Source organism: Hyla sarda, chromosome 5 (assembly GCF_029499605.1).
Source record: "Hyla sarda isolate aHylSar1 chromosome 5, aHylSar1.hap1, whole genome shotgun sequence".
Lineage (NCBI taxonomy): Eukaryota > Metazoa > Chordata > Amphibia > Anura > Hylidae > Hyla > Hyla sarda.
The window spans coordinates 227,467,351-227,489,160 of record NC_079193.1 but is presented as its reverse complement, the minus strand read 5'-3'; the positions used below and the strand labels follow the sequence as shown (position 1 = coordinate 227,489,160).

At 43.1% G+C, this 21,810-nt stretch overlaps 1 protein-coding gene across 6 annotated transcripts in view; it reads left to right on the top strand.

Moving 5' to 3' along the window:
• The window catches only part of KIF13A (kinesin family member 13A), a 268,080-nt gene that overhangs the window by 137,265 nt on the left and 109,005 nt on the right, over positions 1-21,810 (top strand). For all 6 annotated transcript variants that reach the window (XM_056521241.1, XM_056521242.1, XM_056521243.1 and 3 more), the window contains exons 4-6: positions 16,472-16,532; positions 21,148-21,240; positions 21,470-21,650. In XM_056521241.1, the coding sequence (XP_056377216.1) occupies positions 16,472-16,532; positions 21,148-21,240; positions 21,470-21,650 (335 nt within the window). The remainder of the gene's footprint in view (positions 1-16,471; positions 16,533-21,147; positions 21,241-21,469; positions 21,651-21,810) is intronic.

Genomic DNA, 21,810 nt, shown 5'->3' with positions numbered 1-21,810 from the left:
ACTAAATAGGTATTGGAAGAGTTGTCTGCTTAGACTTCTTTGTAAGTCATTGTGAAGTTGTGAAAAAAAGCAAAGGGGCACTTTAAAAGGGGTACTCCACTGGAAAACATTTTTTTTTTAAATCAACTGGTGCCAGAAATCTCTCCATTTTAGGAACCGTCCAGAGCAGGAGAGGTTTGCTATGAGATATGCTCCTACTCTGGACTGTTCCTAAAATGGACAGAGGTGTCAGCAGAGAGCACTGTGGTCAGACAGAAGGGAAATTCAAAAGGAAAAGAACTTCTTGTGGATCATAACAGCAGCTGATAAGTACTGGAAGGATTAAGATTTTTTAATAGAAGTCATTTACAAATCTGTTTAACTTTCTGGCATCAGATGATCAAAACATTTTTTTAGTGGAGTACTCCTTTAACTATCACAGCTTTTCAGAGTAAAACAGTTGTTGAAAATGGAACAAATGGCTGGTGTTGACCAAGCTTTTTGTTTTGTTGCATGTTTTGCTTGTTGCCAGCTTTAGTTTGGGGTGTGGTTAAAACCGCACACTGTTTACAGCAGTTAATAACCAGCATCTTATATAAGAGACTTGTCTTAAAATAGGAGGGGCACAGTTAATGTAATAATAGGGAATAGGTCATATAGTTTTTAAAAACATTATAATTGAATTTTTCCAAGCAAGAAAATACAACAATCTATAGAAGCAAAAAGGAAGATTAAGTAGCATGCATAAGTAATGCAAATGTATTTTTTGCTGGTAAGTCAATCATAAAATAAGCAGCAGAAAATAAAAAGCAGCATATCGGCTCCAGAAAATATGCAGCAAAATACTCCCATGTAAACATACCCTTAGGGCTCATTCACATGAGCAGATTTTCTTTCAGACTCTCAGCCTGTTTATTTTTGGTGGGGGGATCTGTGCTGCGGAAAAGTCAGTTAATATGGTGTAGTTAATATGGTCTGTGGTGGATTTTCAACAGTTGAAAACAGCCCGCGGAGAGACCACCCCCTTTCAAACTCGAAGTGGGAAACACACTGCAAGTTTGAAAGAAAATCCGCTCATGTGGACGCATTCTTAGGGTACGGTCACTGGTGCAGATTTTTGCTGCAGATTTTGCTGCCCATTGACTTAAATGGATAGCAAAATCTGCTACAGCAAATCTGCAGCAGAAAATATGCACATGTGAATAGATCCTTAAGGGCTTGTTCAAACGAGCGGATTTTGCTGCGGATTTTAGTGCGGGCTTTGCTGCTTATTTTCAGCTGCTTATTTTCAACAGTTTTTTTTTGCAGCTTATTTTTTGCTGGTAAGTCAATGATAAAATAAGCAGCAGAATATGCGGAATATCTGTGCAAAAATCCCATAAGGGTGCGTTCACATGTGCGTATTTGCAGATTTGCTGCTGCGGATTTTGCTTCCCATTGACTTTAATGTGTAGTTAAATCTGCTGAAGCAAATCTGCAGCAGAAAATGCGCACATGTGAACACACCCTAAGGGTACATTCAGACGAGCGGATACACAGCGTATTTAAAGCTGCGGATCTGCCACGAAGGACACTTAAAGGGTGCCTCGGATGTGACTGCTCGGAGTGGCAATACACTGCTACGAGCAGACACACTGCTGCGATATGTGAGTCGCCACACATGCATGGTGTACTCGCACACATCGCGACCACTCCCCCTGCTCCCTGAGCTAAGCCGAGAGCAGCCTCAATGTGCGAGTATGCTGCCCATGTGTCTGCTCGTAGTGGCTTATTGCTGCTCCGAGGAGGTACATCTGAGGCACCAACTAGGGGTACTTCGGCGGCGGATTTGCAGCATAAAATGCGCTGTGGATCCGCTTGTCTGAACATACCCTAAGGGTGTATTCACTCTGACAGTATCCTGCACATATTTGATGAGCAGGATTTGAAGCTGTGTTCAGCCATTTAGTTCACATTAAAATCTGCAGCTGCAAATCCTGCGCATCAAATCCTGCAGGATACTGTATGCATCAAATATGCGCAGGATACTGTATGTGTAAATAGACCCTGAGGGGAGGGTCACACATGCCGGATTGGGTAGCAAAACCAGCTGTGTATTTTGCTACCTATTAACTTCAATAGTAAGAAAAATAGGCAGCAGCAAATACGCAGCAAAATACGGCACCCGTGACCTTACCCTGCAGGTACATTCACACGTACATATTTTCTGCTGCAGATTTGCTGTTTTTCTTATCCATTAAAGTTAGTGAGCAGCAGATCTACAGAAAAAATACGCACGTGTGAGCATACCCTTAAGGTACGTTCACACATGTGTATTTCAGGGGTCACCTTGGGCTATCCGCAGCAAATTTTTGGCAGCGGAATCTCTGCTGCGGAATATCCGCTGCAGACTCCACTGAAGCCAATAGGCTCTGCGGCGGATTTTCAACAGTGGAGATTCCACTGCCGAAAAGGGTACATTCACACGTGTGAATTTTGCTGCATATTTTGCTGCATTTTTTCTGCTGCTTAATTTCCTACCCAAAAAAACTTAAGTGTAGGAACCTCAGCAGTAAAAAATATTCATGTATAAACATACCCTAAGGCTATGTTCACACAGCAGAGTTTCCATGCACAAAAAATTCTGCCAAAATTTACTACCCAATGACTTCAATGGGACTCTGCTGTCCCATTTCCACAGCGGTTAGCAGTAATTTGCTTCAGAAAATCTGTGTCAAAATATACATGCTAACAAAACCTTTTTTAGGGGGGGGGGGGGGGGGGGGGAAGGGGGTAATTTGGAATAATCTGCTTAGTTCTGCTTATTTTGTAGCAACTGTATTGTAAAGTAGTCCATTGTATGTTAAAGGGATACCCCGGTGGAAAACATAATTTCATATCAACTGGCTCCAGAAAGTTAAACAGATTTGTAAATGACTTCTATTAAAACATCTTAATCCTTCCAGTACTTATCAGCTGCTGTATGTTCCAGAGGAAGTTGGGTTGTTTTTTTCTGTCTGACCATAGTGCTCTCTGCTGACACCTCTGTTTATGTCAGGAACTGTCCAGAATAGGAGCAAATCCCCATAGCAAAGCTCTCCTGCTCCAGACAGTTCCTGCCATGGACAGAGGTGTCAGCAGAGAGCACTGTGGTCAAAAAGAAAAGAACAACTCAACTTCCTTTGTAGTATACAGCAGCTGATAAGTACTGGAGGGGTTAAGATTTTTAAGTAGAAGTAATTTATGAATCTGTTTAACTTTCTGGCACCAGTTGATTTGAAAAAAAAATAGTGTTCCACTGGAGTCCCCCTTTAAAGTCAATACTCTCAATGTTTCTAGTATATAAACGTTATTCTACTTTATTAATCTACATGTCCAGACAGGTTAATGGAGGGCTAAGTATTACAAGCACTGTGCATAATAAGAGAATGAATGGACTGAAGCTGTTGTGCTTGGAATGCTCTCAGCTATGGCATTCACATGCTTGGGCTTTTTATAGCTTGATTCAGCAGAAGGCAGTTAACCATGTCTTCCCCAAGCACCCCCTGGTCGATTGTCTTGGCTTGCGTTTGTCCTCTATTATATTCCCTCTATTGCGACTCATATTTCTGCCTCTAGATTGCATTGGCATGCTCAAGAGGCTCAAAGTAATGAAATTGGCTTTCCTTATTGTTACGAGAAGGAATAAAGATTATTCATATGTGTTTCAATTTTCATTCCATTGGTTGTCAGTGGTACACCACCAAGAGGATTGACGGAGATTACCTGTGGGTCTAAAGGGGTCTAAAATGGTCAGTAATGCTATATTGGGGGAAAGCACCCCCATATACAAATGTCAGTGTCCCCATAACAAGTGCCAGTGTGCCCATGAATAGTGTCACTAATTTCTGTAGGAAAAAAAAGTCTCCAGGCATTGTGGGATATGTGTCTGCTCTTCCAGGGGTTGAGGAGGTCTGGGAGTCTCCGCAGGAGTTGGCAAGTATGATTTCACCATGGTATTATGGTCGCAGTCTCCTGTCCTGCAGAGACTGTGATGGATGAAAGCAGACATATAGAAAGATGATCTCCAGTGACCTCTGCTCTTGTACTTTGTTAGAGCCCCTCATCTACTGGCTCAGCCAGTCCCAGTTCTCGAACAATGGAATTTTTGTGCGTCCCTGTCACTGCGTGTCTCAGGTCATATTATGAGATGTTTTTCATGTGAGGCGGCTCATTCACAAGAAACGAGTGGTTTCCTCTTCTCAAAAGACCATAATGTTACCCAAAGGATCTCTGGAAAATGTCCAAATGTCCACTGTAACACGCTCTGCCGTCATTGCTTTATATTGGGACTCGGATATGTGGGACTTTGTAGTGTAGGCTGGTGGGGGACCCCCTACTTTTTTATAAGCGAAACCAGAGAAAACAGCAAAGATCCCTTTAGTGTTTATACAGTGGTCCCTCAAGTTACAATATTAATTGGTTCTGGGGCGACCATTGTATGTTGAAACCATCATATGTTGAGACCAGAACTCTATGGAAACCTGGTAATTGGTTCTGAAGCCACCAAAATGTCATCCAAAAATTGGAAAAAGTCAGGATTAAAGAAAAATAAGTAGATAACTAATACAGATAAAGCAAATCCTTACATATAAAAGTAAGAAAGAGCTGCCGGGAGCTGTAATCACTGTCTATTTAAGTGTTTCCCAACCAGGGTGCCTCCAACTGTGGCAAAACTACAACTCCCAGGATGCCCGGACAGCATTTACTGGACTGTTAAAGAGTACCTGTCATTAAGTAAACTTTTCTAAACTAACTCAGGCTATGTTCCCTAACTAGTCCTTAGAAAAAAATTCAGAGCTTTAAAAAGCTGTGTATCTTACTTTATTCTGGCTCACATAGTAAAATCTTCCAGCAGGAGAAAGTGGGCGTTCCCCCAAAAAGTGTAAAACATTTTTTTCAATAACCATATTTGGTATCGCTGCGTGCGCAAATATCCGAACTATTAAAATATAATGTTAATTATCCCGTACAATGAACGGCATGAACGTAAAAAACAAAAAAAACAAAAAAAAACAACATTATAAGAAAAAAACACATTATAACATTTTATTCCCAAAAAATGGATAAAAAATGTATTAAAAGTTTTATATATGCAAATGTGATATAAAAAAATTACAGATCACAGCGCAAAAAATGAGCCCTCATACCGCCGCTTATACGGAAAAATGAAAGTTATAGGTCAGCAAAATAGAGGGATTTTAACCTCTTCAGGACGCAGGGCGTATGGATACGCCCTGCATTCCGAGTCCTTAAGGACGCAGGGCGTATCCATACGCCCGTGGGAATTCCGGTCCCCACCGCTAGCCGGTTGGGGACCGGAGCCGGATGCCTGCTGAAATCGTTCAGCAGGCATCCCGGCATATCGCCCCCCCATGTCGGCGATGGCCGCAGATCGCTGGACAATTCAGTCCAGCGATCTGCGGCGATTCCGGGTCAATCGGATCTCCAGTGACCCGGTGACCCGGAATTACTGGCTGATCAGGGCCGTCTCTGATGGCCCCAAACAGCCATAGCCAGCAGGGGTGAGGTGCACTGGTGCCACCTCACGATCGCCCTGATTCGTCGGCCGGTTTACCGGCCGACCAATCAGGGCGCCTGCTGCGGGTGTCACTCCCTCACCCGCTCCGCCCCTCTTCCTGAGGACGTGAGCGGGTGCGGGAAGAAGACCCCGGGTGCTGGGGACCCCGATCCCCGGCGTCCCTGTTGGGATCGGGGCCCCAGGAGCGACGGCCGCGGCGAGGGACAGTCCTGCGACGGAGCAGCAGCAGGAGGTGAGTGACAGCCTCCAGCTGTTGCTTAGCAACAGCTCCCAGCATGCAAAAAGGGCATGCTGGGAGCTGTAGTTATGCAACAGCAGGAGGCAGACCACCACAACTCCCAGCATTCCTTTATGGGCATGCTGGGACTTATGGTTTTGCAACAGCTGGAGGCACATTTTTTCTATGGAAAAGTGTACCTTCAGCTGTTGTATAACTACAACTCCCAGCTTGCACAAACAGCTAAAGTGCATGCTGGGAGTTGTAGTGGTGCATCTGCTGGTTGCATAACTACAACTCCCAGAATGCCCATTGGCTGTCGGTGACTGCTGAGAGTTGTAGTTTTGCAACAGCTGAAGGCACACTGGTTGTGAAACTCAGTTTTTTTTTTACCTAACTCAGTGTTTCACGACCGGTGTACCTCCAGCTGTTGCAAATTACAACTCCCAGCAGTCACCTTACACCATGCACCGTACATGCTGGGAGTTGTAGTTTTGCAACAGCTGGAGGCACACTGGTTTTGAAACACTGAGTAAGTTCACAAACTCAGTGATACATAACCAGTGTGCCTACAGCTGTTGCAAAACTAAAACTCTCAGCATGTACAGTCTGTCAGCGCATGCTGGGAGTTGTAGTTTTGCAACAGCTGGATGTTCCCACCCCCTCCCCAATGTGAACGTACAGGGTACACTCACATGGGCGGAGGTGTACAGTAAGTATCCGGCTGCAAGTTTGAGCTGCGGCAAATTTTCTGCCGCAGCTCAAACTGCCAGCGAGAAACTACTGTGAACCCTCGCCCATGCGACTGTAACCTAAAAACACTACACTACACTAACACAAAATAAAATAAAAAGTAAAAAACACTACATATACACATACCCCTACACAGCCCCCCTCCCCTCCCCAATAAAAATGAAAAACGTCTGGTACGCCACGGTTTCCAAAACGGAGCCTCCAGCTGTTGCAAAACAACGACTCCCAGTATTACCAGATAGCCACTGACTGTCCAGGCATGCTGGGAGTTTTACAACAGCTGGAGGCACCCTGTTTGGGAATCACTGGCGTAGAATACCTCTATGTCCACCCCTATGCAATCCCTAATTTAGGCCTCAAATGCGCATGGCGCTCTCACTTTGGAGCCCTGTCGTATTTCAAGGCAACAGTTTATGATCACATATGGGGTATTGCCGTACTCGGGAGAAATTGTGTTACAAATTTTGTGGGGTATTTTCAGCTTTTACCCTTTTTAAAAATGTAAAATTTTTGGGAAAAGAAGCATTTTAGTTAAAATTTTTTATTTTTTTTATTTTTTACATATGCAAAAGTTGTGAAACGCCTGTGGGGTATTCAGGTTCACTTAACCCCTTTTTACGTTCCACGAGGGGTCTAGTTTCCAAAATAGTATGCCATGTGTTTTTTTTGTTTTGTTTTTTTTTGCTGTTCTGGCACCATAGGGGCTTCCTAAACGCGGCATGCCCCCAGAGCAAAATTTGCTTTCAAAAAGCCAAATGTGACTCCTTCTCTTCTGAGACCTGTAGTGCGCCAGCAGAGCACTTTTCACCCCCATATGGGGTGTTTTCTGAATCGGGAGAAATTGGGCTTCAAATTTTGGGGGGTATTTTCTGCTATTACCCTTTTTAAAAATGTAAAACTTTTGGAAAACCAAGCATTTTTTTTTTTTTTTTTTTTTTTTTACATATGCAAAAGTCGTGAATCACCTGTGGGGTATTAAGGTTTACTTTACCCCTTTTTATGTTCCCCGAGGGGTGTAGTTTCCAAAATGGTATGCCATGTGTTTTTTTTTGCTGTTCTGGCACCATAGGGGCTTCCTAAAGGTGACATGCCCCCCAAAAACCATTTGTCGCTCCTTCCCTTCTGAGCCCTCTACTGCGCCCGCCGAACAATTAACATAGACATATGAGGTATGTGCTTACTCGAGAGAAATTGGGTTTCAATCACAAGTAAAAATTTTCTCCTTTTTACCCCTTGCAAAAATTCAAAAATTGGGTCTACAAGAACATGCGAGTGTAAAAAAATGAAGATTGTGAATTTTCTCCTTCACTTTGCTGCTATTCCTGTGAAACCCCTAAAGGGTTAAAACGCTTACTGAATGTCTTTTTGAATACTTTGGGGGGGGGGGGGGGGGTGCAGTTTTTATAATGGGGTAATTTATGGGGTATTTCTAATATGAAGACCCTTCAAATCCACTTCAAACCTGAACTGGTCCCTGAAAAAAAGCGAGTTTCAAAATTTTGTGAAAAATTGGAAAATTGCTGCTGAACTTTGAAGCCCTCTGGTGTCTTCCAAAAGTAAAAACCCGTCAATTTTATGATGCAAACACAAAGTAGACATATTTTATATGTGAATAAAAAAAAAAATTTTGGAATATCCATTTTCCTTACAAGCAGAGAGCTTCAAAGTTAGAAAAATGCTAAATTTTCAAATTTTTCATCAAATTTGGGGATTTTTCACCAAGAAAGGATGCAAGTTACCACAAAATGTTACCACTATGTTAAAGTAGGTTATGTCACGAAAAAACAATCTCGGAATCAGAATGATAACTAAAAGCATTCCAGGGTTATTAATGTTTAAAGTGACTGTGGTCAGATTTGCAAAAAATGGTCGGGTCCTTAAGGTGAAAAAGGGCTCAGTCCTTAAGGGGTTAAATGCACTAATTTTGGTTAAAAAGTTTGTGATTTTTTTTAAAGCGATATAATAGAAATGTATGTAACCATGGGTATCATGTTAATCGTATTGATCCACAGAAGAAAGAAAACATGTCTATAAACATGTCTGTAAAGTCTACAGCATGAAAACTTCCAAAATTAGCAAAATTGCGGTTTTCTTATTAATTTCCCCACACAAATAGTATATTTTTTGGTTGCGCCATACATTTTATGGTAAAATGAGTGATATCATTGCAAAGGACAACAGGTCGAGCACAAAACAAGCCCTCATACTAGTCTGTGGATGAAAATATAAAAGAGATGATTTTTAGAAGGCAAGGAGGAAAAAACGAAAATGTAAAAATAAAATTGTCTGGGTCCTTAAAAGGGTTCCTGAACGCTGTGTGCGGGCTTCCGTGTTCAGGCCCGCCCCGCTATGTGATGTCATGTCCCGCCCCCTCTATGCAAGTCTGCTGGGGACCCCCCGCGATCTCTCCTGCAGCACCCAGAGTCATCAGCTCTCCGCAGCTAGGTTTGCTTCGTTGCTGATGAGTCACGATAGAGGGACCGGCGGTAGTGATGTCATGGCTCTGCCCCTCAGCGTCATGCCCAGCCCCCTCAATGAAAGTCTATGGGAGGGGGCGTGACTGTTGCCACGCCCCCTGCCATAGACTTACATTAAGGGGGTGGGGTGTGATATCATTAGGGGCGGGGCCATGACATCACGCACCACCGGCCCGTCATCAGCCACGGAGCAAACTTAGCTCCGGAGAGCTGATGACTCGGGGGGTTCTGCAGGAGAGATCGCGGGGGTCCCCAGCAGTGGGACCCCTGCGATCAGACATCTTATCCACTATCCTTGTATAGGGAATAAGATGTCCAGAAGCGGAGTACCGCTTTAAGGACTCAGCCCATTTGGGCCTTAAAGGGTTATTCCGCTCCCCAGCGACCAGAACATTGAGTTCCTTAGCGCTGCGTGTGGGCTTCTGTGTTCACGCCCGCCCCCTCATGACGTCACGCCCCGCTATGTGACGTCACATCCCGCCCCCTCAATGCAAGTCTATGGGAGGGGGCGTGACAGCCATCACGCCCCCTTCCGATAGACTTTCATTGAGGGGGCAGGCCTGAGGTCAGGAGGGGGCGGGCTTGAACACGGAAGCCCGCACACAGCGTTAAGGAACTAATTGTTCCGGACGCTGGGGAGCGGAATAACACTTTAGGGCCCAAATGGGCTGAGTCCTTAAAGGGGTACTCCGCCCCTAGACATCTTATTCCCTATCCAAGGATAGGGGACAAGATGTCTAATCGCATGGGTCCCGCTGCTGGGGGGCCCCCTGCGATCTCTCCTGCAGCACCCCGAGTCATCAGCTCTCCGAAGCTAGGTTTGCTCTGTTGCTGATGACTCACGATAGAGGGACCGGCGGTAGTGATGTCATGGCTCTGCCCCTCATAACGTCATGCCCACCCCCCTCAATGCAAGTCTATGGGAGGGGGCGTGACTGTTACCACACCCCCTCCCATAGACTTGCATGAGGGGGCGGGATGTGATGGCATAAGGGGACGGAGCCATGACGTCACGCACCGGCCCGTCATCAGCCACGGAGCAAACTTTGCTCCGGAGAGCTGCTGACTCGGGGTGCTGCAGGAGAGATCGCGGGGGTCCCCAGCAGTGGGACCCCTGCAATCAGACATCTTATCCCCTATCCTTGGATAAGATGTCTAGGGGCGGAGTACCCCTTTAAGGGGTTAATGACAGTGCCTATTTAAAGGGTTATTTTGGGCAAAAACATCTTATCCCCTATCCAAAGGATAGGGGATAAGATGTCTGATCGCAGGGGCCCCGCTGCTGGGTCCCCCTCGATCTCCCCGCAGACGCGGGTCTGCGTCTCCAGTTTCGGAAGCCTCTGGGTTTCAGGCACTGGGAGGTGACGCCACGCCCCTCCATTCATGTCTATGGGAGGGGGCGTGATGGCCAACCCGGAGGTTTCCGAAACTGGAGACGCAGCCCTGCATAAAATGCGGGTGCTGCAGGGAGATCACGGGGGTCCCAGCAGCAGGCCCCCCGCGATCAGACATCTTATCCCCTATCCTTTGGATAGGGGATAAGATGTTTTTGCCCGAAATACCCCTTTAAATAGGCACTGTTATTAACCCCTTAAAGGGGTACTCCGCCCCTAGACATCTTATCCCCTATCCAAGGATAGAGGATAAGATGTTTGATCACAGGGGTCCCGCTGCGTGGTAACAGTCACGCCCCCTCCCATAGACTTGCATTAAGGCGGTGGGGCATGACATCAAGAGGGGCGGAGCCATGACATCACAAACCGCTGGTCCCTGTATCGTAGTCATCAGCCACGGAGCAAACCTTGCTCCAGAGAGCTGATGACTCGGGGTGCTGCAGGAGAGATCGCGGGGGGTCCCCAGCAGCGGGACCTATGCGATCAGACATCTTATCCCCTATCCTTGAATGTCATTTTATGCAGGGCTGCGTCTCCAGTTTCGGAAACCTCCGGGTTGGCCATCACGCCCCCTCCCATAGACATGAATGGAGGGGGCGTGGCATGACGTCACCTCCCCAGTTCCTGAAACCCAGAGGTTTCCATAACTGGAGATGCAGCCCCAAGTAGAATGCGGGTGCTGCAGGGAGATCTGGGAGGGTCCCAGCAGCTGGCCCCCCGCGATCAGACATCTTATCCCCTATCCTTTGTATAGGGGATAAGATGTTTTTACCCGGATTATCCCTTTAAGCTTTACCAGACCAGTGAAAAGGCAAGTGATATTTCCAGCCTTTTATTTTAGGTTGTTGGAATTTGTGTTCTGCAGTTATGTGTATCTGGGTTGTGAATATATATATATATATATATATATATATATATATATATATAATTTTTTTTTGCAACTTTTACCCCATTGCGCAAAATATGTGTGGTGTCCCGGTACCGCATTCTATACGGTACCTATTTATGTATGGGTCCCCATAGCCAGAGTCTCTAGGACGTAGGGATCCCTGTCATCCAGTCTACCCCCAGTCGCCTCTATTTCAGTTTATAGATCGGTATTTTATGCAAAGATTAATGTAAATAGGATAACATATATGTAAATAAATGGTTAATTACTTTATTCCATAGCGTTGCAGGACCTGCGGGTCATGTGACTAGGTGAACTCTATAGTATTAAGCTTAAGGACCTTTAGAGGCCCTGTGACGTAAGCAATCCCATTACACCATGTAATGGTGAATGGCAGATGTTCGGACCGATCAGATTCGCCCCACCCCCTGCCCATATAAGGGAGCGGCAGCCATGTTTCTCTCTCTTACCTCGTGGGCTGTCATGAGAGAAGGATCTGTGCACCAACTAACGCAGGGAGTTAGGTCTGAGCCTTGCGGCGACGGCTGAACAATCTAATTATAGAGTGTATCAATTCCCAAACACTCTGCAGCATCACCGGACCTAATAACTCCCCTAAATCCGGACGGATCTGCAAATCTCTCCCTAAATTCAGAGACTGTATAACTAACTCAAGGTCCGCAACAACTATCAGTCACTAAGCAACCTAAGGACTGTTTGTATGAGACTGTTAGTGTGCCGTGAATATTGCAAGAACTTTAGTAAAGTTGTTCAAGTTCAATCTCCTTGTGGACCTTCAGTCATTTCATGAAGCTATCGTTACTGGGAAGGGCGGCGATAGGCCGGAACATTGATTCAGCATACCAGCCCTCAGCCTGGCGTCACGAACTATAGGGTTAACATTAACCCCTCATATACCGATACTATACCACCACTACCATACACCCCCCAAGGGCTACCACATATGTGCATTTTTGTTTTTAAAGCCAGGTCAGGGCTGGTGTAGATTTGTGGCATTTTTGAAGGGGTTTGTGACTTTCTATGCAAAAGTCACCTTTGATAAATTCATTACCACTGCAAAGTTAAATTTCTTAATCTCTCCATGTAGAGCATTTACACAAATTTGCTTAAAGGGGTACTCCCGTGGAAACCTTTTTTTTTTTTTTTTAAATCAACTGGTGCCAGAAAGTTAAACAGATTTTTAAATCACTTCTATTAAAAAATCTTAATCCTTCCAGTACTTTTTAGTGGCTGTATACTAAAGAGAAAGCAAGAAAGCAAAAAAAAAAAGAAAGAAATGCATTTCCTCTGAAATCATGACCGCAGTGCTCTCTGCTGACCTCTGCTGTCCATTTTAGGAACTGTCCAGAGCAGCATATATCTGCTATGGGGATTTTCTCCAGCTCTGGACAGTTCTTAAAATGGATAGCAGAGGTCAGCAGAGAGCAATGTGGTCATGACATCAGAGGAAATGCATTTATTTTTTAGATTTCTCTTTATTATACAGCCCCTAAAAAGTACTGGAAGGATTGAGATTTTTTAATAGAAGTGATTTACATATCTGTTTAACTTTCTGGCACCAGTTGATTTAAAAAAAAAAAAAAAAAAAAAAAAAAAAAGTTTCCATGGGAGTACCCCTTTAACCTCTGGACCTCCTGATTTGTCATATAAATCTATGCTTAGGCACTCCTGTGACATTTATTGTGTCCAAGCTAAGTAAAACATGCTCTACATCCAAAGATAAATGTTCCTCCGTGTATCTGTTTCAGAAAGTTGAGTTGGCTGGGATTACACTTGTTTTTTGTTTTTTAAATAAAACGCATACTTGCTGTATGGACTTATTATTATGGGCCAAAAATGTTGGGACGAGGTGTTAGATGGAAGTCAGTAGAGAAGTATGAAATGGCAGAACCACGTGGCGGTTTATCTTTTTGTTAGAATGATCTAAAATTGCACATCTCATTCAATCCTGACGGTTGTAAAGTTTCAAGTTCTGAGATCCAAAATATTTCCCTTAGTAATAACCGCTTCTTATTACTCTTCTTGTTCACACCTTGCGTTACTAACACTTGACACCTTAATTCATTTATAGTGATTTTTTCCCTAAAAAGTGTCTGGTAACAGATGATTTTCCATTACATATTTTAGTCTGTAGGGTCTTGCGTATAGCAGATTTATGCTGTCTGCACCACATATCCCATTCCACAGAGACACCTTAATAAATAGATTACATTCCGTCTCGTGCATCTATAAAAAAAAAAAAAATAATAAATTTGGGAATTATGTATACTCTCTTGGGGTGATGGATATTTTCCCCTTTAATTATGCCACTACATTGCATGCACGATACGATACACATGCAAATGTGGCTTTTTTAGTTGTAGATAAAAAACTTTGTTCACTTTTCTTTTTAATAGCTATGTCCCCTCTTACCAATCTGTTTCCAATTGTTCTCCCTTTGGTATGTACAAGAAGCGGGGGTTCCCAAAAGATGTACAAAAAAAGGGGGTTTCTAAAAGATGTACAAATATGTGGTAGCTTGGGGGTGTAGGATGTAGGTGGTGTAGCTGTGTAATGGTGAAAGGGTGTTGGATTAACCCTTAACTGTCGTGACGCCAGGGTGCGGGTTCTTCCTCTATAGATATATATCCTACCGCCACCCGTCCCAGGAACGATAGGGATTGTCCACAACCGGAGGTTTAGTAAACTGTAGATAACTTTACTGCAGCTTTTATGCAGGTTGATAACGGCAAACAGTCTATACAGAAGAGTAGTCTGTAAGTTCCTCACAGTTGGTTGGGACCTTGTAGTATAGAAGCTCTGCATCTGGAATTACGCTGTTCCGCTGGATTTAGGGGAATTATTTAGGTCCAGCAGTCACGCAGGATTAACGGGATTTAGATTTTGTAGACTCACGTTTAGTAAGCTGCTGAATTGGTAGGCTTCAGGGCTAGTTTTGTCTTGTAGGTTTACGCGGATCTCCCCTCTCTCTGCTAGTCCGGAACCCAAAAGAGTTGTTACTGCTTTGCAGTACAGATACCAAGAGAGTGATGATTGGTTAACAGCTCCCTTATATGGGGCTTAGAGCTTATTGGTTCCCACCAGCTGTCAGTCCTTTCACAAAGCATTATGGTACATCATGTGACCACATCACGTGCCCTGGAAGGTCCTTAAGCTTAACTTAACATTAGACTTATTAGTCATGTGACCTAAGGTCCTGGAAGTACTATACATATAATAAAATATATACAATTTATGTACATCAAACACAATAAAATTAAAGAAGGAAGAGGTGACTAGGGGTTATCCCACCAGGAGGATCCTACCGGTACATAGGAAATCTGACTTTGGGGGCTTAGCACACAAGGTACGGTACAAGGTATTTTATTTTAAATTTTTAAAGGATGACACCAGAGTAAATATCTAATGTGATCCTTTGCCTCTGGTTCTATCTGTTGTACCATTGGCTTTAAAGGGGTAGAAAGGCCAGAAAGTTAAACAGATTTGTAAAGGACTTCTAGTAAAAAAATCTTTACCCTTCCAGTACTTTTTAGCAGCTGTATGCTACAGAGGAAATTCTTTTTTTTTTTTTTTCTTTTTTGTCTTGTCCACAGTGCTCTCTGCTGACACCTGATGCCCATATAAGGAACTGTCCAGAGTAGGAGAAAATCCCCATAGCAAACCTATGCTGCTCTGGACAATTCCTGACACAGACAGAGGTGTCAGCTCTCCGCTGTGGACAATACAAAAAAGAAATGAAAAAAGAAAAGAATTTCCTCTGTAGCATACAGCTGCTAAAAAGTACTGATTGGATAAAAAAAAATAAAAAAAAAAGTTTTCTACTGGAGTACCCCTTTAATGTAAAAAACAGCTTGAAAAAATTCTTTTTTTTCCCTAAATGACTTTGTGTCCCATAGCAGTTACCAAAGCAGTATCAAAAATGAAAGCTGAGCACTGACAGGCTACTAGGGTTTCCAAGAGTTCTCCTTTTTAGACAGTGATAAACTAGTCCCAATGTAAGGTTTTTCTTTGGTGTAAATGGTGTACATTGGTGCCACATGTGTACCTGAATACTGAAACTAAACTGAATGCCATGGAAACTAGGGATCAACCGATATCGATTTTTTTTAGGGCCGATACCGATAATCTGTGGAGGTTAGGGCCGATAGCCGATAACTTATACCGATATTTCAGTTATCGGCTATTTATCCCCCCCCGCGACACTGCTGCAGATCATTGATTTAAAGCGGGCGCTTTAAATCAATGAACTGCAGCGGCTTTTGCCGTGCCATAAGCCGCCGCCACCAGCTTCTCTCCCCCTGACTGTCCGGGGGTCCTCCTGATTCCTATCACCGCGACCGCCCCCCCACCTCCTCGCGCGCCCCACCGCACCACGCCGCGTCGCACCCCCCACCGCACCGCCCCGGCCCCATTGCCTTCCCCATTCCCCATCCCCATCCCCGGTCCTCCTGAGCTGTCACTGTGTGCACTGATGGTGATGTCGTGTCACGTCACTCGTCATTGCGCACAGCGTAACGCAGGACGCAGCAGGAGCCAGAAGTAGCGTGGCCCCCGGGAACAGGTAATTCTAAAACCAGGGATGGGGGAGGCAATGGGGCCGGGCCGGTGCGGTGGGGGGTGCAACGCGATGGGGTGCGGTGGGGGGTGCAACACGGTGGGGGGGGGGGTGCGGTGTGGTGGGGGCGGTGCGGGGGGCTGGGCATTATCGGATTATCGGCAAGGTAATTGCCGATACCGATAACGCTTAAAATCATGAATATCGGCTGATATCGGCCAAACCGATAATAGGTCGATCCCTAATGGAAACCATAGGATTTAACTCTAAAACTTCTTTCTGAATGTACAGTGAAGCCTCTTAGAGAAGACCATCCAAAATTGCAGAAATAAGTTGTCTTCTTTGGAGGGGGTCTCCTCGAAGAAAATACTCACTGTGCAACCCTGGACTGAAAACCTGTCACACAAAATGTGGTCTGGATAAGGTGGTCTTCTCAAAGAGGTGGAGAGGTTTCACACTGCTTTGCTACAGAAATGCCATTACATGCTTTGTCGTGCCCGTGTGAACTGCTGCAATATTCATCTTTTAGAAAAAAAAATCAATATTTTTGTATAGCATAACCAACCTCTTAAACTTTCTAGACAAGTAACTTCTCACCTAACGTTGTCATTTTCTCATCCTTATAGGTATTTGCTTTCGATCACTGCTTCTGGTCGATGGATGAGAAAAACACAGAGAAATATGCAGGTATAGCACAATTTTTTCCTGGAGAAATCAGTCTATTCTTACATTATATGTAAAATATTGGCATTTATTATTTCTGCTGTTAACTAAAATAGAGTGTTAGAATTCCAGAATCTGCAGCCAGTATTCACTTTTATTTAAATACAGTGGTCCCTCAAGTTACAATATTAATTGGTTGCAGGATGACCATTGTATGTTGAAACCATTGTATGTTGAGACATAAGTCTATGGAAACCTGGTAATTGGTTCTGAAGCCACCAAAATGTCATCTGAAAAAAGGAAAAAGTGAGGGATTAAAGAAAAATAAATAGATAATGAATAGAGATAAAGCAAATCCTTACATATAAAAGTAAGAAAGATCTGCTGGGAGCTGTAAATCACTGTCTATGTCAGTGTTTCCCAACCAGGGTGCCTCCAGCTGTTGCAAAACTGCAACTCCCAGCATGCCCGGACAGCCAACGGCTGTCCGGGCATGCTGGGAGTTGTAGTCTTGCAACAGCTGGAGACAACCTGGTTGGGAAACAATGGTTTATGTAGAGGACAGGAGCTTCTTCAAGGTCCTGTACAGTACACACAGTGTCCCATATGGAGCCGCCCTTACTTGGTGTCCAAAGGAGCAGCTAATCCTGGCACAGGTAAGGAGTAGTACAGAACTTGTAGTTCCTCCCTGTACTGTAGGGGGCGCTACCAGACAGCCAGTAATACCGGGAAAATGCCCATTCTGATTTGTCTGTTCCTCCAGTTGTGACACGTTTCACAGATCTGGACTGTCCGTATCATTGTATGTTGAGTCTGCTGTTGAGTTAGGCTGCATTCACATCTCGTTTTTACATTACGGTTGCCGGATCCAGCTGGGGGAGGGGCAAACCGGGCTCTCCCGTACCCCAGCCGGACCAGTATACTACGTATTATGACACCAGCTGTGTGAAAAAGATTTTGTGAAATCTGGCGTACTGCAGCAAAAAACAGCATAGAATCTGCACATAAATTCCGCTAATAAATTACACTCTGAAAGTACAGTGCAGCATAATGCCATTGCTGTCAATGGGATTCCGCTGCACAGTGCACACTATGAAATTGCAGTAGTGAAGCTTCCACTGATGAATGATGTTGCTTATTTTCTTTTGCAAAATCTGCATGGATACATTGTCATATATGGGGACAGCAATGTCTGTGCAGTTCTAGCCCCTAAATATGAACCTAGCCTAAATCCATGTCATGTCAAATTCTACTCTGGATAGGCTGAATATTTTTTGTGGATTTTCGTCCATTGATAATTTTTTTTAAACAATAACAGAATCCACTCCCAAATCCTCATTGGAAATGCCATATTAAATATGACCCACAATCCACCGAATTTGGGGTGAAAGCCATGAAATATTTATCTGATGAAGCCTTGTTTATGTAATAGAGGGTTCATACACCCATTCATCCATTCATTTTTTGTTGAGAGCGAGTCTAAACAGGGCATGTGCTGCTGACAATGATAGACGAGATGAGAACTAGGCCATCTAATGGTCCTTTTATTGAGCAGTTCTATGTCTTTTTTAAGGACATCTAGACTTATTTAGTTTGGATCTAAACATCTACATGGAGCCCCAGTCTTTGACCTCTTCCTTTTCTGTGTAACACAGCCGGTTGGCAATGTGTCCTTGCTCCTAACTACAGTCCTGGCCGTAAATGTTGGCACCCCTGAAATTTTTCTAGAAAATGAAGTATTTCTCACAGAAAAGGATTGCAGTAACACACGTTTTGCTATACTGTTTATTCCCTTTGTGTGTCTTGGAACTAAACCAAAAAAGGGAGGAAAAAAAGCAAATTGGACATAATGTCACACCAAACTCCAAAAATGGGCTGGACAAATGGTGAAGATAAAGATTTTACCATATATAACGTGTTGCCATGTGTTATATATGATAAAATCTCATGACAGGTTCCCTTTAACCCTTGAGTTACAGTCCCTTTGCTCTTAACCTCTGTTAACCCTTCAGGTGCTGTCCCCTCTCTTTTCCCCCTGTTAAATGGTACTCCTCCCCTTATCCCCTATCCAAAGGATAGGGGATAAGATGTCTGATCATGGGGGTCCTGCTGCTGGGGACCCCTGCGATCTCTCCTGCAGCACCCCCGTTTCTCAGCTGCACAGAGCTAGGATCGCTCTGTGGCTGATGACAGGCGATGCAGGGGATGGAGAATCGTGACGCCACGGCTCCGCTCCCTTGTGATGTCATGCCCGTACCTTCAATGCAAGTCTATGGGAGGGGGTGTGGTGGCGGGACCCCCGTGATCAGACATCTTATCCCCTAAGATGTCTAGGGGCGGAGTACCCCTTTAACTCTTCACATTGCTGTCTCTACACCCCCCTGTCCTCTTGTTAACCCTTCCCTCATCTCCTTAGCAAATTTTGATTAATTGGATAAAAAATGGAATAACTAATCAATTTTACACATAATAGTTAGTTGCAGCCCTAATAGGTAGCAATATAATCCACTTGCAGATTTTTCACTGTGAAAATCCCTCTTGTAGAATTCCACAGTGGATAATCCATAGGCAGAATTTTTACTTCCAGAAATCCACATTGGATAAGTTACATGTGACCCTACCTGTCAACTACATTGTTCATCAATTGAAATCAATAAATTCAGCAATGGTTTGCCATTTTATATGCGGGAATACCCTATGGCCATTTTTCCCACATCTATTTTAAAATGTGAACATACTATAAATTAGCAAGTTAAACAAGTAACTGTTTGTTACTCCCAGAGGAAGCTATGACTTGTAAAAAAATGAATATGAAACATGCATTTCCTGCTTTCCTATAGAGATCAGACATCAGTTTCTCATTGTATCTTTTAAGTCCTTGGAGTGGTCTACAAGAAGAATTGTATAGATAATCTGTTTATTTTTCTGACTCTTACAGCTATACTTGCATGGAACTGAGATCTGTAAAACCAATAATGAACGCCTGTGGTATTTCTGGTCAGCGTTTTTCTCAGGCAGTGGTTAACCTATGGTCTTGTACTGGAAATAAGTAATTCTTATATTTCTAGAGATGTAATGAGCTAAATCCATATAAATCTCATAGACATGTTTCATGTATCTGGTGTCACCATTAGAGGCCTTGACCATTAGTTTGGAAATGTTCCTAGGTTATGTACTGAAGAGTACAAACACAATGTCTGTCTTAGGATAGCGATAAGAGCATGCATGTATTACGTTTTCCATCTGGATATATATATATATATATATATATATATATATTTATGCAATGGGCTTGCTTTTGGATTCTATTAAACAGTAAATGCATACAGGTATTGTAAAGCCTGCCCTTTCCGGGAATGGTATGAAGTGAAACATTATGTTAAAAAGGATGGGTTTGTATTCACATTATTTATCTTCATTTTGGATCTATACTGTATTATGCAACAAATATTAAGCTTATTGTAATGGGACATTCTATTTTCAGCTACCTCTGCATTGCCTATAGTGGTGTTCCTGTTTGCAGGAACTAAATCTTATTTAAGAGCAGTCAGCGCTTTTGGGCGCAAGAGATGGAGCCATCTGTCTAAGGTCTATGTAAAAAATGTGCATTCTAGGAATTCAGAAATATAAGCAGCAACAAATGTGAATATTTTCAGAAAAACGTCTACATGGATGTTCACAGTGCAGCTATCAAAGCTGGGACAGAGTGTAGCGTCTGTAGCTGATGTAGTTCACAGTGCCACTCCAGCAATGTCTGAATAAGGCGGGACACCGCTGCTGCCAGTGATTGACTATGCTGTGGAATCCCCTTGACAATAGTGGGATTTTGCTGCATCGGAATTTCCAAGCAAAATTACGCTTGGAAATTCTGTAGTATGACCCGTGCCTTATGAGGCTTATTACTTCGCAAAGTTTTTATGGAGCAATTTGGCAGTGTACATGAGGCCTTATTTCTGTTTTTACATAATAGCACACCTGATATCAAAAGCTTTTTTTTATTTTTTTTATTTTTTATTTTTTTAAATCATCTGAAAGGAATTAAGTTTGTGACCCTGTGGTCTTGGCAGCTATGTAAGTGCACCATACTGTACACCCCAACCATCAGCTTAAAACACAATGCTGCCTTATCGGAACCCAGTTGTTAGGATTTGGTTATGTAAAATTCTATATGTTCTTCCCTTCTTTTGTTGATTGTACAGTACAGGGCTATATGTCTATACATTTCTAATATATTCTTATGTGTAGTATTCGTCATCTATGAATGACAAATAATTAGCTGATAATATATGTTTGATTAGGTTGGATGATCATTAATTCTGTAGGTCATAGCAGGAAGTCTTCTACTTGAGCATAATGATGGGCATCAGTTTACTGCCTTCTCAGCACTCTATGCACCCGTACATTGGCAGCCTGGCTATATAATGTATGCCAGTCACTCTTTCAGCTCAGCTGTTGGAAGAGGAAAGGAAGTAATGACACTCACTGATTGACTAGACTTGGCAAGTGTACAAGAAGACTAAAGCTCTGTTGTTCTTTATCCTTTTTTTTTTCTACTAGTCTTTCAAAGAACCAAAAGAGAGTATCAGTAATGAAAAGAGTCATTTGTGCACATTTATCATTTTACTGTATTATTTTGCAGGTCAGGAAGTGGTGTTTAAGTGCCTTGGGGAGGGAATTCTTGATAATGCCTTTCAGGGATACAACGCGTGCATTTTTGCATATGGGCAAACAGGTATGAGAGTGAATGCAAATTTACATTCAAGATGGTGGCATTAGGCCTTTAAAATAATATTAAATAATAATAAATAATATTATCAATATATTTAAGATACATTTAAGATTAATATAATTCTGTGTAATATTAATCAGATGATGGAAGCTACTATTATTAGGCTTGCAAATGGTTAAATTTAGTTTTTAATTTAGTCTTCTCTGTTATGTTGTATTTCTAACTTCTGTAGGTTCAGGAAAGTCTTTCTCTATGATGGGGACAGCAGACCAGCCTGGCTTAATTCCAAGGCTCTGCTGCGCTTTATTCCTAAGGGCGACAGAAGAAGAAAATGACTCTCAGACCTTCAAAGTGGAAGTATCCTATATGGAAATTTACAATGAGAAGGTTCGAGATCTTTTAGACCCTAAAGGGTAAGTGTTCTTATAATTATATATATATATATATATATATATATATACCTTCATCCTCACTTTAGTTATACAGTTTATTAAGAGAGCATGTGCAGTTGGACAACACTTTTTATATTGTATGTTTATGTATAAGGAGCTAAGAATATATCACTGTACATTG